The sequence below is a fragment of the Daktulosphaira vitifoliae genome, unplaced genomic scaffold, assembly GCF_025091365.1.
Source record: "Daktulosphaira vitifoliae isolate Bord-2020 unplaced genomic scaffold, ASM2509136v1 Scaffold_54, whole genome shotgun sequence".
NCBI lineage: Eukaryota > Metazoa > Arthropoda > Insecta > Hemiptera > Phylloxeridae > Daktulosphaira > Daktulosphaira vitifoliae.
Window position 1 is genome coordinate 34,258 of NW_026099623.1, and position 18,514 is coordinate 52,771.

The window sequence follows — 18,514 nt, forward strand, 5'->3', positions numbered from 1 at the left end:
TGGTTTTACTATGATATGTTTTTTTTTTGTGTTTGTTGCCACTTTTTCTCAGCTCTCATCGAATTGATTTCTTTCAACGATACGTCAAAAGATCCCAAATCGTATCTAGTCGAAGACATTACCCTCAAAAATAGAAATAATTTTTTTCTTCGTTCCCCGTAAATGGGGGAAACCTCCAAAAAAATTACAAATTTAAAAATCGCTAATTTTCGAAATTTTTTCAATTTTTTTTACTAAAATGTGCCGTAACTTTTCCAAAAATGAATATATCAATAAAACTTTTATTTTTATAGATGCTTGATGTCTTTACCTATCATTTGGTATATTTTTTTTGTAAATCTGACCCTTTACCTGCCCATAGGGGGGGATTTAAAATGAAAACTTTTTCACAAAAAATTAATTTTTTAAAATGTTCCGGAAGGTCTGACACTTTTATATATATCTTAAATTAAAGCTAATGTAATATACTTTAATTTGAAAAAAAAAATNTAATATACTTAAATTAAAAAAAAAAAAAATTTGACCTTTAGACTTATCTTCACAGTGAAAATGGCTACCGAATGCTATTTTTGTGTGAAAATTCTCGATTTTGTATTTTACATTTTTAACTTTATAATATTATAACATATTGAAAAGTGTATGGATCAACACAATTTTTTTATGAGAAATAAAATTTTTTAATAAACCCTTTTTCATTCGACATACTTCATCTTAATCAAGATATTAATAAGGAACTAGCAGATCATGTAGCTTTTGGAATAATACACCAATTTTTTTAAAATTAAACACTAAAGATTTGCATCGAAGCGTTTTTTTTTTATAGTGATTTTAATCACTGTCAGATATCATTATACTTAATCCAACTATACCACGGCACCACTGTGCCGCGACCCCCCTGTGCTGGGGTTTTTTAATAATAATTTATGCATTATTAGATATATTAAAATCATATTTTTTATTATTTATAAATAATAAAAAATACAAATTGTAAGTGTGGATTTTAAAACCTAGCTTGTATTGAACTTTGTACAAGGTCTAGCTTGTATTGGGCTTTGTAAAAGGTCTAACTTATCTAGGCTCATTTAGGAATTACTACACACACCTACTTTATTCTAAGAATGAATACATTATTTATTAAAAAGTAATGCAATGTATTTAGTAAATCAAACATTATTAGATTTATCAATTTGAAATGTTAATATTCTTTATTATTCAAATTTGTTGAAATCTCTTCAAAATAGCTACAAGTTTGACTAAAATTCAGAGATAACTTTTTGTTAATAATTAATCACATATATTTAGTTTTTATTACAGGCATGTATTTGTTGTTTTTATTGTAACAGCTTTATAAAAATTTATGATTAAAATTAACATAATAATGCAAATCTAATTTTAATTATCACTTCATTAATTGTAAGTGAAGTTATATGCACCGCCTAATTAAAATATGTGTTTATAAACTTAACATGTAAAATACTTTTCATTTAGTGATGTACAACTTCCGCTAATATGTGATAAGTCAAAATAGACTACCAAGAAAACTGTTTGATTTTACTCAATCGTGATAAACAACTTTTTTTATCTTGTGAGGGCGTATGTATTTATGGGTACACATTGAACTATTATGTTTTTTTAAATGAATTATTCATTTATTTATTTCTTGGTGACCAATTTAAGACATGTTAGTGATATTAGCTTAGTTTTTAGTCATTATTAGGTTAGGTAATAAAGACATTCAAGTATTACATTTAAAAAAAAAGTGTTTTATTGTCTGCACTAAAGTTATAATTTAGTTAAATATGATCGGATTTTATATTATACTATTTACATTACATTCCAGTAAAGGTTAGTTTAAATTATAAAAATATTTACCAATTAAAAATTTAATTTTAAATTCCTGATCATAACAATTATATTTAACTTAGTATAAATTGAATGTTATAACTAGACTAAAAATAGATCATTTGAAATTGAAATAGCACAATTGATTTTATTTTCAAGATATAAGATATAAGATTGATTTGATTGGTAAAAAAATTTAATGTTATATATAATTGTTAAAAAAATATACATTTTAATAATGTGAAAAATCTTTTAGCTTTGATACGAATTTAAATAGATTACATTCTTAGTAAAATTAATATTTTACTGTAATGTTTTTTTCTTCAATGATTATTTAAGAATAGTTATCATATTATAACCGACAATTTGTTACGAATTGGTCTTTCGTTAAACTATTAAATTGTTTTTTGAATACATAGGCCAAATCATCAGTAAATTAACACAACATAATCTTGATGACTTCAGAAATAATGCAGTCAAAAGTTTTTTCCTGACTCCTAAAGCATTAATTGTCGATAATACTCGTCTAGAATTTTCTTATTGGAACTAGTATGTATAATAAAAGTTTTTTCATTAAATAAAACTTATAAGTTAAAAGGCTTATCGTATAAACAATTAACTGAAGTGTTTGTGAAACCACAGACGCAATTTGAACAAAAAGTTTAGGAATCTAACATAATTTCTCCTCTTCCTAATCATTTGATCCCATAATTAATTTTTTTAAACAAAAAATTAACACTACTTTAGGGGACATTTTTTTTTATTTATAAAACAAGCAATACTGAAAATGTATTGCTGGACACCCTTTTTATATTATTTTAAATGTAAAAGTAAAATTTCATAAACTTATCAAACAATTTTTTTCATAAAAGATATTAATTATCCCGTCGCGATGGGATAGTTAATTAATATATTGATAACCAATTACTAAATGTCACATCTTATAATAATTGGTTAATCGTGACTTTTTAATTAAGATAAAACAAATAAAATGAACTAAATGCTATGAGCGTTAAGGTATTTACAAAATTTTCTCAGAAAATCCTTTATTTTCCTATTATCTTAATTCACTGATACCCTAAAAATATTAAAATTTGTTGTATATAATTAGTGAACTTGGAAATAATTATCCAATTCCATTTGAATACGGCAAAGAGCAGGATTTAATTAAATATTGGATTCCAAAACAGCCATTAAAAATTATAACACATGGTTGGCTTGCAACTAGTGAAAATAGTACAGGTGTATTTGCTATTAAAACAGGTGAGCTAAGGTAAACTTTTTATGTTATATAAACTTTTAGAAATATAATAACAGTTTCGCAAAATATTCGGTATAATTGGTTCAGCAAGGAGGCGCGAACACAAGGAAAATGCGACCTCCCAAAAAATATAGAATTATTTGTATACAAAAATTTCTTTATTTCAAAAATAATATTTACTTTAACAAAAATAGTGATTCCCCTTCAATTTTTTCTGAATCCGAGTTCAATTATAATTTGTCATAGTTATATTTAAACAACCTGTAAGTTATCTTATTAAAACCAAATTAATATATCTAATGAAATATTTGTTTATTAATTATAATATTAATGGATTTCACTTTTAGACCTTAGATTTATTTAATAAAATAGTAATCCAGTATATTGAACCTTTTAAAAAATTTTAGCAATAGTTATAATTCAGATATGATACTTAACATTATATTTTTCTTATCATAATTACTAATTCAATGAAATAGTATACCTTTATAAAAAATTAATTCTTTAGTTATTCTAACTATTCTTGTTAATTATTTAATTAAGCATACGTCAATACAACCAAATATAATGTTATTTCGGTTGACTGGAGTGCTGTCGGTGGTAATGTAGTATATCCCATTCCAGCTTATCTTACAACACGTGTGGGTGGCATTATAGCAAAGTTATTGGAGAATCTTGTTCAGCTTGAATATATCAAACCTACTAATATACATTTAATAGGCCACAGTCTTGGTGCACATGTTTCAGGAGCTTGTGGAGCAGCTTTCACCTTAGGAAAAATTGGGCGGATAACAGGTAACTTATTAATAATACATGATCAAAGCAGGGTTTATTTTTTAAACATACACCTTAGTTTAAACTATTATTTATCAGTAATGGAGATTGTGTAATATATGAGAAATTCAATTCAAAAATATTATTGCCCTAAGCAACAGTTTTGTTCTGTCCATTTACTAGTGAGCATAAAAATCTAGTAGCCGTGGGTAGTTACTGTAATTCCCCACAAAACTTTCCAGCTCTTTCATATGGAATATTTCAATGCAGATTTGTATTTTTTTTGAGAGTCCCTAATGTTGTTTCAAACTTGTTTTCATTGCTTAAGAATTTACAAAAATTCTTCCTTAATTTTAATAAGTCAGTGTTCCTCCAAGCTACACCCTGCCTATACCTTTCGTTTCTTTCAAAGGACAGTTTTTCTTGTATTTCGAAGATTAGTTACGGCCCTTTCATTGTTTTGTTCTGACTCTAATCTAAACTGTAGGCCTTTCAGGTCATGAGAACGGTCTGTCCTGTAGTTATACCAGTTTGTCCTTTCAGGGTTTTTATAGTACTCCGTTCAACTTTGTTTATTTTCAAAGTGAAGCGTATATGCCAATCATCAGCGATAGAAAGTTCAGTAGACACGGTCCACCCTTCTATTTTCTGGATCAACCTATTTGGGCAAATTATAATATCAATGACTTCTTGCCTATTCCTAATGTAAGAGTAGGCTCATTACCTCTATTCAGTAAACTTAGTCTGCAGTTAGAAGAAGATTCATTTGTGTCTCACCACATTAGTTTATCTCACAGTTTCCCCATGTAGGATAAGACTAATTTTTTATTTTTACAATGATTAAGCAGCACTAATAAGTATCTACCCGGTTCTATTAACTTCTAAGGTATCCATTATTTTTCAACACGGTCGACATAATGTTGGCCGCCCTGGAAGTACCGTGAGGTATTGCTTTAGGGCAATAAGGTATCCTGCTAAAATATTTTTATTATCACTTAATATTACCATAATAATTTTCTGCGCTTGACAAATTAAGTAACAATCGGGTTTTTATTTTATCATTTATCAAAATACAAGAACTTGGTTTGTCTGACTGTTTGTAAAACAGCTTAAAACCTTTTAAGTTTAGTCCCTAAATGTGATTATCATGTAACCGTGGATCCTGAATATGTACTATTTGTAAAAATGTATGCCTCACAGTTAGGGTCCTTAGTAATACACTACTTTGTATTATTTACTATGATGCAAATTTATATGCGTATATTATAATATATTGTATTGTATCTCACACAATCAGAAAAACTAGTGTTTACATTTAAAAAAACGCTAGTTTGGATATATATATATATAAGATTTTTACAGTCTTTGTATCACAAAACTCCCTTTGGTTAGTTTCCCGACATTTCTAGGCGGTGACCGTTCCTTAGGTGTATATTTAACATTTTCCTTCGGGTCCGTAGAAGAATTATGTTCATTCTGAGGATGATAGTTTGTCGGATCCCTTACCTTTATATGACTCATTTCCTAAGTCTAGTGTCTTCAAATCTTTAGTTCTATCAGTATCCGATAGTCACCAACACTATACTCAGAGAGTTACCCTTAGTGTTCAACTTATTCGTGGAATAGCCCGCGAGGACCCGAAAAGATAAGTAAAGAACCCGTTTACGTGATATAGTTGGATTTGGGTGGCTGGCCAATTAGGGATACCAGCTATAATTTGGCAACTTAATTGCTAATTAAGTAAAGTGGTGATCGGCTAAGAGTAGCATACTTGTTGCCATCCCTACTGAGTCCACGTAGTTGTTAATCGTGATCCTTATGGATCCCCTGCGAGGATACTTGTGCTTCAAACTTATATCGGCTTTTTTAATACGCCTGAAAAAAAATAGACCTACGTAAAATATTCATGGTAAAACCGATTTTGTTCGTTATCAAGTATGTATCTAGAAATTTTTCATGGAAGTCCTATGAATAAAACATTTTTTGGTTGGGTACTTAACATTTTGTTTAAAATATTATGCCTTTTTTTATTATTCATAAATTGTTTATCGACACAGCAAATTTCGATGGCTGCTACTTTAGCACTTGAATAAAATAACAATTTATCAAAAATATAGAAAAATAATTTAAATTATTCTTACAATCATTAAATTTTCTGATATAGGTCTAGATCCTGCGGGTCCTGGATTTGAGTATGGACAAATAAGACCCAATCGATTAGATAAGACCGATGCTTTATTTGTAGATGTTTTACATACAGCAGGAGGAGTGGCAGGATTTTATAAATCAATAGGGCATGCAGACTTTTATCCGAATGGTGGTAGTCCACCTCAACCTGGATGTTATGAAGGATTATCTGAGATGTTGAAAATTGGTACTTTCAAAATTTCCTATGTAACTATAAATCTCAATGGTTTTTTTCACAGCCGTTTAAAAATATAGTTGTATGAATGAATTTTTGTTATAGCTGGTTGTAGTCATGCAAGATCGCATCAGCTATATGCTGATTCTATATATCACATGAATTCGATGATAGCAACTCAGTGCTCTTCATGGTCATATTATGAATCTGGTGGATGTAACAATAATACAAAATCTTTTTTGGGCCATAGTGCTTCTACTAGGTAAGATTGTTATATCACTTTAGTTATTAAAAAAATGTTTACTTATCTTCTGTCATTGGCTATATTTAAATGTATTTTTTTTTTATTAATTTTCACAATAATTTATTGATTGGGTTTTTGGTTAATGAACTATGATTATAAAAATCGTAGTCCTAAGAAGTCGAGAGGGAAGTTGCAATCCAAATTATTGTTTTTGATTTGAAAATATTTCTTTGACTGCGTCACTTATGTATTTAAGACTTTAATATTCGATCACATTAATAAAACTCATATTTTTTATAGCGCATTTGGAAATTTTTATTTGAAGACAAAAAGTTCAGCTCCATTTGGTACAGAATCAAGTGTCTTAGAATTGAACAGTGGAACTAATTACACAATAATTACAGAAAATGTAATTTAAGAAAATTGTTTTGAATTTAATTTGATATAATTGATTTTAAAATTATAAGTTTAAAACTATTTAATTAAAAAAAAAATTTTACTTAATAAGGTTACTAATTATTTTTATGGTAGTTATCAAGAAAATATTTCCACACCGCTTATTCAATAATGGACAACAATATGCGTTGAATAATAGAGTATATGTCTATTAATTGATATAATTTTTAAATATAACATTTCTGTTTATTTGATAATATAGAATTGAATTTGTGGCAATTGTAGAATTTTATTGCTACACAATAAATTTTCAATTGACAAAATTGGTCAAAAATCACCAAACTTAAATAAAAAATATCAGAAGAATGGTTCATCGTATAATAAAAATTATAAGAACATTTTTTTCCATATCATGAAACTAAAAATAGTTATACATTAAAATGTTTCATAGGAAGCACGGCCGTATACATGGGGGGGGGGTTAGGGTCTCAACCCCCTCCACGAAATGTTGAAAGAATGTTTATTCATTATAATGTAACAAACAACAAGCTTTATATAAAATTGTACATCTACAGTTTGTATTATAAATTTGTACATTTCCCAATTCCCCATTAGTCTCACATTATTTTAAATTTTAGAAAATGACAGACATTATCTCATCCGAGTCCGATAATCGGAAGATGGTTTATAATTACAATAATTCGCTGGTTTTACGCCCGTTTAGTCATATTTTCAGAAGTATTTTGTTAACATATATGATTAATAATTCATTCGATCTTATATTATTTTAACTGTGTATCTGTTAACATCATAGGTATTTTGTATTAATATTTTATTCTATACAATTCTTAAAAAATGAAACGAAGTATGCCATCTCAGTCATCGATTTTTAATTTTTTTCATGAGAAAAACAATCAATTAAATTCAGATTTAGTTACTTCCATTATAAAACCACAAGAACTACCAGAAGAATTACTAGAACTTTGAGAAATTAGATGGTATGTAGATAATAGAATAACTGATAATAAATTTAAGTACGAATTTGGTTAACACGGTTTCATTGGTTAACTTATTCTCAGAAATTAGAAGGAACATTATGTAAAATATGATTATTATTTTCTAATGAATGAATCGGAAACGATTTCCAACAGGTTTAGATTTATTATCAGTCCTCCGAAACATTCCAATAAATATTGAAGAAATTATCAATACATTTTTCAAAATTCCACGCAAGGTTGACTTTGTTCTATGATTAAAATTTTTTTTTTCATTGTAATAAAAGTTTTAATTATTACTATATTTAGTACTGTAATATATTTTCATTTTATAATTATGTACTTTTTTGTAATATGCATTAAAATTATTTATTATGTATTAAAAATGTTAACTCCCCCCCCCTGAAATTGATTCTGAATACGTGCTTAATGGGAAGTATATTTAATTTCCTCCTGTGTTAAATAAGAACGCCAAGTAAATAATTTCCATAGAACACCAATGACGGTTAGCACAGCTATGTGTATCACATAATAGTTAAATTCAATAAAATAATAGATTTTAGAATGACAAAAATAATTAATATAAAGTTAGATTTTCGGTATTTTCTGGATGTAAATAATTTAAAAAACCACTTTTAATATTTAAAATATGTATTTTTGAGTATATATTTTGAAAACAAAATTTATATTTTATAAAATTGAGTTTTTTAAACATTTCTAAATAAGTCATTTTTACTCTATGAAAATTATACATAGAGGAAATTTTAATAGGCTTGTCAATTTCTATAATTCATAAATAGAAAAATTTTTATGAATGTCAACAAGTGTTAAAATGATAATTACACACCTGTAGTTGTCAATTATAACAATAATTTTTATAATAGACATTTACAGCCTAACAATTATTGTTAGGCTGTATACCAAATGGAATGTCTGACTGACAACTCTTAAAATTTCTGATTCGGCTATCATTTCGATGTAATATTTTTAATATAAATTTGCATTCTTCGATTATGTTGAAGTTAAATTTAGTAAAAATTCAAAAAATCCAAATGTTGATAGTAAATATGATTCAAATGCATTAAATTTAAATAATTCAAATAAATAAGATAATACAGTTACCCAACCACAAAAATAATACCAACCAATTTGGCTCAAATTAATTTTTATAATAAAATAATTATTTTATTTTATAAAACAAATACAAATAGATTTTTTATTCTTTTTAAATTTCAATTTTTGTAGCCATTTTTAGAGCTTTTTTTATAAAACATTTTAAAGGGTCGATATCAATTTTAAAACGAGTTTTTTTTTAGTTACAAACAATTTAATGTTTTAAAATATTTGTAAATCAAAAAGTACTTGTCCTAAAATTGTAAATAATATAAAAAATAGCCATTTTGAAATTTTGATAAAATTATTTATATTAATTTCACTATTAAAAACAAGGTTCTTTATTTGTAAATACTTTATTAGTTATTATATTTATCATAAAGAAACTAAATATTTGCTATAATTTTATACAAAAAAATTATGTATTCGAGATATCATAATATTAAAAACAGTTTTAATTGTATTGACACTTTTAACTGTTTTCATTAGTTTATATACTCATACCATCTGTAATGAACAATTAAAAATATATTATGCTCAAATAATAAAATATGGTTCGAAATTTTAACAGTAGTGAGTACCACGACTGTTGGAAACAACTCTCAAAAAATTGTCAAAAATTGTAATATATAACATGATACTTCAAATAGTTATTTTTCTTAACTTATTATTTGGTTTTAATAACAGTAAGTATAAGTTAAAATTCATTGTCAGGGTGATTCTAAATTCTATGAATGTCAGTTTATTAAATCATTTTAGGTTAACTCAATAATTTTAAACATTTATACTATTTCAACGCAGAAATTAAAATTTATTTATTATAAATTTATGATCAAACGAAGCTTCATTTTAACAAACTTCGTTATAAAAATGATTTTTATCTGATGCGAAAATAACAAGAGAATATTTATTAATTATAATAAATTTTACAGCGGTGAAGATCGTTAGTAAATTGGGAAATATAGCTATGGATAAAGTTAATAGTGCGAATGCAGCAATAAATGGCGTTCAAGATAATCAAGTTGATATTTTATATTGGAATTCGTATGTAAATCTTTTTTAAAAATATATGAAATTTAGAAACTTTTTCATTTTATTCGTGATTTAAGATGTGATTTTCTATAAATGTTATTAATATTAATGAAGCTAGCGCGAAATAGTTTATTAGTTGAACTGTGAATTAGTTGAAATTTAAAATATCAGTAACGTAACGCTAATATTAAGACATTAGATATTATTAAGAAATTTATTAAAAATATTGACTAAACATAAAGTTTACATTTTCTTATATTGAATTTAATCATATTTTTCGGGCATTTTAGTTGATGAATGTGAGTGACTCCAAAATTATATTATTTCTCACATAATTCTTATCAGCGAAAAAAAAAGATAAAAGCACTGAAACTGCCAGTTTATAATTGTAATTAATAAATTTTTATAAATGTTTAATATGGTTTCTTAACTGATATGCTACGAAGCTTTAATATTTTTATAAGCCTTATACTAGTCACAACGTTAACGGCCTTTTACGACATACCCAAATACTCATTTATTTAAATAAAAACAATTAATTATACAAATTTAAATAAATTTCAAACATATTTTTCCCAATTTAAAACTAAACCAGAACATGAAAAATAACTTACAAATCCAGGACAATATCAGAAGTTTAACTATAGCTTCTTATTCATTGATTGATTTTAGCTTCGATGCAAAGCTGAGAAGGTATTGATTTTACTATGTGTTTTTTGTTTTGTGTGTGTTACCACTTTTTCTCAGATCTCACCGAACTGATTTCTTTTAACAATAGGACAAAAGAACACAAATCGTATCTAGTCAAAGATATAACCCTTAAAAATTGAAAACATGTCGCTTGTTCCCCGTATTGGAGGAAATCTCCAAAAAAATTACAAATTTAAAAAACATTATTTTAATTTTTTCAAATTTTTTACTTAAAACTGACATAAATTTTTAAAAATAATCAAATCAATATAATTTTTTTTTAATGATACGTGAGATATTTACTTATCATTTTGTACATTTATTTTAGAAATCTGACCCTTTACCTGCCCGAAGGGGGGATTCAAAATTACCACTTTTTCACAAAAATTAACTTTTGAAAATGTTCCGGAAGATCTGACACTTTTATATATATCTTAAATTAAAGCTTATGTAATATACTGTAACATGAAAAAAAAAATTCAGACTTTATTTGTTTACATGGTGAAAATGACTACCGCATTCAAAAATATGCTATCTTGTGTTAAAATTTTGTATTTTATTTTAAAATACCTTGCAAAAGTTTTTGAGGTAGGAAAAAATTTTAAATCATTTGATTTTTATCTCATTTAAATTCAATAACTTTAATAAATATAAAATATACTGTAGTCCCCCCTCGTTTGAAGAAATTTCTTATTCATATTAAAGTTTTACTATGTGATTTTTTTTTATGGTTTTCATTTATTTTCTCAACTCTCGCTTGACCAACTTTTTTTAACGATACATCAAATGATCACAACTAATACACTCAATTGAGTAGATTTTTTTAACAACATTTCGAATGGTATTTTTAGTTAAAACAAATCATTAAAATTAATAANGCTAAAACAAATCATTAAAATTAATTATCTTCTGAATATTTCAATTGTAGAATAATTTTAATCACCAAAAATTACTTAGAAATGATTACTATGATTTCTATTTAAGTGATCTATTAAAATAAAAATGCAAAAAACTCAGCGCAATGGAGTGGCAGCACAGTGGGGATGTGCCATAGTTGGGTCAAGTTTAATGATATCTGACAGTGATTAAAATCACTATAAAAAAAAACGCTTCGATGCAAATCTGTAGATAGTGTTTAATTAAAAAGAATTGGTGAATTATTCCAAAAGCTACATGATCTCCTATTTCCTTATATATATCCTGAGTTTTATGATTTATAAGTGTAATATACAAAGAGAAGTGGTATTATTTAAAAAAAAGTATGTCGTGTAACGTCACAAATTCGAAGGTGGACCGTTTATGATTTTTTTTTATGTCTACTTATTTATTTTATCGCGCAAAAGAACCTTTTTCTGACACAACGGTGTCAACCACTCATTATTTTATCGCTGACAGCTAGATAAGGCGATAAAAGAGAAATATAATTAAAATCAAATTGTTTATCAGTGTCGNATAATTAAAATCGAATTGTTTAACAGTATTGATCCCTTCCAAAAAGACTGGCCGTTATCGTTTTGAAATTGCCGTTATTTCGGTGTTGACTCTTCTCTATTCTTTCTTCTGTCATTGACCGTGCTAGGGTGCACACATTTGTTGTTTTATTGACACTCTTTTTTCAATGATGGAGTAGAGCCGCCAACGGCGAACGGTTAGGTCTTTTCGGCGAAGCATCCAGACCATCGGATGGGTCTCTTCGGAGACCGGGTATCGTTTTCTTTTGTATATTATATTTATGTAATGAGCTATATTTTATTAATTATTTTATTTCATTTTTATTTTATCGTAAATTAACTTAATTTTGTTTATGTGTGGAGAGCACGTGTTTCCCTTTTCTTCTAGCCAACGCTAAGGAGCGAGTGTCCAGACAGCTCCTGGTGTTCTTCATTAATTTCCGATTAACATTAACGGATGTGTTCCAATACCGTCCATGATGTTTGTAATATTATTTGTTTGTTTTGTTTAAATATTTTATTTTATTTGTAGACATGGTTTTTGACGCATTAGCATTTTTGTCCATGTTTAACTTAATTTTCTTTTTTTTAACAATTAAATTAAATTTCCTTATTAATTTCAACTGTAATATTTATTTTATTGCGCGAGTAACTTAATTACTCGCGTGTATTTATCCCTATTCCTTAATCTAGACACGGGCTACGATATGTTTTACATATCAACCACAAACAACTTTAATTGTCATAATTGTGTTTAATAAACCATGAGGTATTATAGTAATTTATACATATAAAGACATATTAACTTAGATTATACTTTTAATTAATTTAAAATTAAATTCCACCTATGGTCCGGTAATCATATCTGATAGATGTGACACCTCGCCTAGGTGGTGGCGATCCTTGCTACTATAGCTAGTTGTTATGCAAGTGGCAAACCACGTTGTTGTTACAGGCCGAACTAATATAATAGCCCGCTTGCAGTCGAATGAAAGAAGGATAGAAATATTTTTTCTCATAAAATAATTGTACTGATCTAACATTTTTCAAAAAGTATAATAAAGTTAAAAATGTAAAATATACAATCGAGAATTTTCATACAAAAATAGCATCCGGTAGCCATTTTCACCGTGAAGACAAGATAAAGTCCGATATTTTTTTTCCATAATAAAGTATATTATATTAGCTTTGATTAAAGATATATATAAAATGTCAGTATTTTCGGAACACTTTCAAAAGTTAAATTGAAAAAATTGTCATTTTAAATCCTTCTTGTGGGCAAGTTAAGGGTTAGATTTATAAAAAAAAATTACCAAATTTTTGTTAAAGACATCATGCATCTATATAAAAAAATTATATTGATTTGGTCGTATTTGATAAAGTTATGGCAGTTTTAAGTAAAAAAAATTCGAAAATTTCCGATACTTAAATTTGTAATTTTTTTGGACGTTTCCCCCATTTACGGGAAACGAGGGAATTTTTTTCAATTTTTGAGGGTAATGTCTTCGACTAGATACGATTTGTGATCCTNATGTTTTCAACTTATGAGGGTAATGTCTTCAACTAGATACGATTTGTTATCTTTTGACGTATCATTTAAAGAAATCGGTTCTGTGAGATCTGAGAAAAAGTGGTAACAGTAAAAAAAAAACACATCATAGTAAAATCAATACCTTCTCAGCTTCGCATCAAAGCTAACAAAATATTGAGCTTTACTTATAAATTTACAGTAAATAGTAATTATACATATTTACAGACTTCATATTAATCTTAACAATACTATTTTTTATTTTCACTTAATTTTCTATTTAATAATGTAAATTTCAAACTTGAAGTTGAGCTTAAAGTTATGGTAACAAATTCAACTTTTTTAATTATAAACTTGCAATAAATCAGCTTTAAAATACCAAAAAATAGGCTAAAAATTATATTTTTACTGAGTNTAAACTTGCAATAAATCAGCTTTAAAATACCAAAAAATAGGGTAAAAATTATATTTTTACTGAGTATTTTTAAAATATTAAGAATCAAAATCTGTGATAATTTGAAAACAATATTTTGTATTTTTAATTATTTTTTTATCGTAATAAATCATTTCAAAAGAAATATTAATAATTTCTATGTAATTCTTAGTGTTTTAATAGATAATACAATTGAAATATTCAAAACTATTTTCGTTATAGTTATATCCTATAGTTTTTAACTAATTAAAAACAATATCAAAAATTATTGGTGATGGAAAACATATTGCTGATTTGTAATTAGCACGAAAAATTGAATAATAAAATAATATGTTTTACTCTGATGAAAATTTTTTGCTGACCATTTATTCATAATTAACAACAAATTGTTATCTAAAAAGTTCTGCGTCAAGCCCTTCAATTTTTATACACGTTTGCCATAAAAGTAATAACTACTTTATAATTTGTTATAAATTTTGTGAAAAAATTACAATACTAAATTATTAAATATCAATTTCATACTACGTTGAAATACTTTAATAGATATTTATTCACAGATTATACTTATAAATCAACTACTAATTAGGAATAATGATAGAAATAGGAGTTAAATTTGCTTTTAGAATAATCAACCAATTTCTTAAAATTAAAGACTATCTACAGATTTGCATTGAAGCGTATTTTATGATAGTACCACGTCCCCGCTATGCTGACGTTTTTATTGTAATAAAATAAAAATTTTTGATTTTAAAGTTAATTTATAATTAAATTTTTTCTAAATAATTGAACTTTGCACCAGGGTAGAGCAATACAAAAGTGATTTTTCTCTAGATATAAAGTCAATTTCAAAGCTGTGAAATTAACACATTAATATTTAATGCATAAATATTTTATATTTTTTTTTACAATTTTTTGTTCAATTAATTTAATTTCAGAATATGTGGAAACGATAATCCAATGAAAATTGAATTTGGAAATGAAACTGACATATTCAACTATTGGATTCCAGATTTACCTCTTAAAGTCGTTGTACACGGATGGCTTGATTCTGGAACTGACGAAGATGGCGCTTCATATGTTAAGACTGGTATCAAATTTTATTAGTTTCAGGGTTCGAAATTATTACAAAAAAAAAGGGTTATTCTTTCCCGGTAAAAACCGAATTTTATTTAAATTAGTAACCGGTATCGGTATAAGGTTGCAGGTTTTATAAAAAGAGATTATCAATTACCTTTTTTAAAAAAAAATTTAAGAAAACAAGAAAATAAACGTTAATTGCTTAAAACTGGTTTGTGTTTTTTGGTTATTAATTAACCTGTAAAAATCAGCTTACAATAAAATAAAATTTTGAAGAACTTATATATTCATTTACAAAAATATTTTTCAATTTTCATGCTATTCATAAGACAATTTTTTATCACCTCCCTTTCCAAGCATATCTTTAATTCATTAAATTATTTTCCTCATAAAGCTATGGCACAAAATATCTATTATTATATATATTATGTAATAATAATTACAGTGGAACAGTTTAGTTTAAAGCTTTTGCTTTAAGAAGGTATATATAAGAAAATCTTTCTTTATTATTAATGAAAAAAATATCGTATCTTCATAATGTAATAATTTTTGTACTGAGGAAATTTATCACTCTTGTAATAGTACTTTGATTTTACTTATTATCTTATAAATACTTAGTACTTAACTTAACCTTATTAAAATCAATTTATCATTTTTGTATTTAACCGATTAATTCGAAGAAGTTACCGGTTTTTATTATAAAGCCGATTCTCTAATGTGTTGATTAATGGATACTGGTTAATAATTTAAAAATTATTCGTTTATGGGTAACAGATTACAGTTTTTTTTTCAAGACAAGAATTGGGTAACCACTTCTTTATTAAAAAAATATGGTTCTAATCAGTTCTGGAGAAAAATCAGTAACCGGTTTCAAGCCCTGATTAGTTGTATATTTAATAAATAATAAAGTTGAAATTTCTCGATCTTAAAAATTTATTCTCTATAATAACCAATCCCATTCTTGATTAGAATCTCATGATTCTATAAAATAAGTATAAAAAAATACGCCCTTATTTCGCAGCATATGTTGACGTCGGAGGTTTTAACGTTATTACAGTGGACTGGGGAAGATTAGCATCAACTATAACATATCCGTTAACGGCATCTTTTTCAAAAGATGTGGGTGCTATCATTGCTAGAATGTTAGAAAAATTAGTAAGTTTTGAAATTATTAATGTTGACAATATACACTTAATTGGCCACAGTCTAGGAGCACATATTGCTGGAGCTTGTGGTTCTAGTTTTAAATTTGGAAAAATTGGTAGAATTACAGGTACGTCTCAATCTCCATATAATATCAGTATATATAGAGTGTTTAGTAACTAAGTAAACGGATTTCTATTGTTTATGTTGTTTTTAACAATTGCCTTGTTTCCTTACTATTTGAACACTCTGTATAATCTATGATAATATACAACGAATATTAATTCAGGTCTCGATCCGGCTGGTCCAGGATTTGAATATCTACAAATTGATGTTCCACATCTTAATTACAATGATGCATTATTTGTAGACGTGATTCATACAGCTGCAGGTGTGATCGGTTATTCTAAATCAATAGGCCACGTTGACTTTTATCCAAACGGTGGAAAATCACCTCAGCCCGGATGTAATCAAGGCAGACGTCCAACAAATAAACTTAGTGCTAGTAATACAATATTTATTAAATAATATTTGTTAAAAGTATTATATTATTTTAATGGTTATCTAATAAAAATTTATTTCATTAGTTAACTAAGTTGCATTACAATTTTTATTTCCAGTACATTGTAGTCATTCAAGGGCATATTTACTTTACGCAGATACTGTATACAATAGAAAATCAATAGTTGGTATACAATGCAACTCCTGGGAAAATTTTCAAAATGGAGCTTGCAATTCTGGACAGATGTCATACATGGGTCACGATACTACACCAAAGTTAGAACTTATTACTAACACCCATTGAACTGGAATTTACTCCGTGCAATGGTATACACCAGTGACGGTGACGTTCTCAGGGTTTTATAATGACAATGGATGAATGTTTTTTAAAGACTTATGGCCAAATTTTAACGTATTATAAAAATAAAAAATGATAATTTTTCAAACATTTTAACAAGGGTATTCACTTTCTCCCATGTGAGAACGTTTCTAATTATTAACAAAAAATATTTTTTACTTCATATTTTTATATTATTTTATTATATTAAACTATGTAATTATAAACATTTTTATTTATATATTTTTTAGTGTCAGAGGAGATTTTTACTTAATTACCAATGATTCTTCCCCATATGCATACAATGAGTTTAGAAATGTAGAGTCACAGACAAATGAATTATAAAACCATGAAGACTATTGTAATAAATTTGAATGAATCTAAAAAATTGAAAAACTTGAATACTGTATTCTATAATAATTACAGAACAAAGTTTTATAAATTATTTATAGAACAATTAATGTTTATTTTTTTTATTAATTAGTAAACTGTAAATTAATGAAAATTATTACAAAATTAATTATGGTTTTACTGCGATTATCTACAATATATCTAAATGTACTTATACACTTTCATTGTAATTTTAATGAGTTCTACTATTCTATGCAGACAGTGATGTATCCAAAATTTCGCAATTGAGGAACAAATATAAAAACAAAATCAGTGTACGTTTTTAGGTGATTTTTATCTTAAGTAGTGGTTTAGTGTTGCTAATAGGGAAAGGTAAGCCAATTTTTCTGTCTTATGAATAAACTGCTGTCTGTAAATATCTAAATACGTTTAGCATTATACCAAAAGTTTATAAGGACTATAGTTAAAATGATCTATTGTTTCATTTTTTTAGTGTAGTAGAATGTGTATTTAAAGGTATTTTTTTCATTTCCCTAATAGTAAAATTGGTTATATATAGTTTGAACTAACATTGTTTGTTAATTAACTTAATAGAATAACAAATCAATAAAAATAAAATAAAATAAAACTTGTAATTTTTTGTAATAAAACTATCTCTTGTTAGTTTTTTTGTAAATTTTCTTAGCATATTTTACAAAATTTTGGGTTGTTTTCGATGCATGACTGCGGATCTTTTTGGACCACGGTCGGAAACCAGAATTTTGAATGTTTGGAACCTTAGAGTCATCATCATTCTCCATGTTTTCAACTTTAATGGTCATCTCTTCAGTGTCAGTTTGATTTTCTATTGAAATTTTGTTAGTGTCTGTAATAAGCTCCCATGATGTTGAACTGTTTGGTCCGAAGAAATACTTGTTGTCTTGACTGCTAGAATTATCCTGTGGTAAATTAGCCATACGAAATTATTTGTAGAAAAAATTATTT

General features: G+C 26.5%; 2 protein-coding genes across 5 annotated transcripts; both read left to right on the forward strand.

The window, feature by feature from the left end:
- The first annotated feature begins 1,414 nt into the window (after nucleotides 1-1,414).
- LOC126908956 (lipase member H-B-like) lies at nucleotides 1,415-6,994 on the forward strand. Of its 3 annotated transcripts, none has more exons than XR_007704886.1 (7): nucleotides 1,415-1,845; nucleotides 2,262-2,391; nucleotides 2,954-3,105; nucleotides 3,647-3,898; nucleotides 6,042-6,271; nucleotides 6,345-6,501; nucleotides 6,784-6,892. XR_007704886.1 is itself a non-coding variant. In XM_050691299.1 (7 exons), exons 1-7 carry the CDS (start codon nucleotides 1,800-1,802, stop codon nucleotides 6,899-6,901), a joined length of 984 nt encoding a protein of 327 aa, XP_050547256.1. In that variant the 5' UTR covers nucleotides 1,415-1,799; the 3' UTR covers nucleotides 6,902-6,994. The 3 variants fall into 3 exon arrangements, 2 of the variants coding, with proteins under 2 accessions (XP_050547256.1, XP_050547255.1); XM_050691299.1 differs by having other exon boundaries at nucleotides 3,728-3,898; nucleotides 6,042-6,251; nucleotides 6,784-6,994; XM_050691298.1 differs by having other exon boundaries at nucleotides 6,042-6,251; nucleotides 6,784-6,992.
- Nucleotides 6,995-9,541: 2,547 nt separating this feature from the next.
- On the forward strand, nucleotides 9,542-17,624 carry LOC126908959 (lipase member H-B-like). Of its 2 annotated transcripts, none has more exons than XM_050691305.1 (7): nucleotides 9,542-9,673; nucleotides 9,920-10,031; nucleotides 15,057-15,208; nucleotides 16,220-16,471; nucleotides 16,631-16,846; nucleotides 16,962-17,169; nucleotides 17,431-17,624. In XM_050691305.1, the coding sequence occupies exons 1-6, from the start codon at nucleotides 9,622-9,624 to the stop codon at nucleotides 17,144-17,146; spliced, it is 969 nt and encodes a 322-aa protein (XP_050547262.1). In that variant the 5' UTR covers nucleotides 9,542-9,621; the 3' UTR covers nucleotides 17,147-17,169; nucleotides 17,431-17,624. The 2 variants fall into 2 exon arrangements, with proteins under 2 accessions (XP_050547262.1, XP_050547261.1); XM_050691304.1 differs by having other exon boundaries at nucleotides 16,962-17,118.
- Nucleotides 17,625-18,514: the final 890 nt, after the last annotated feature.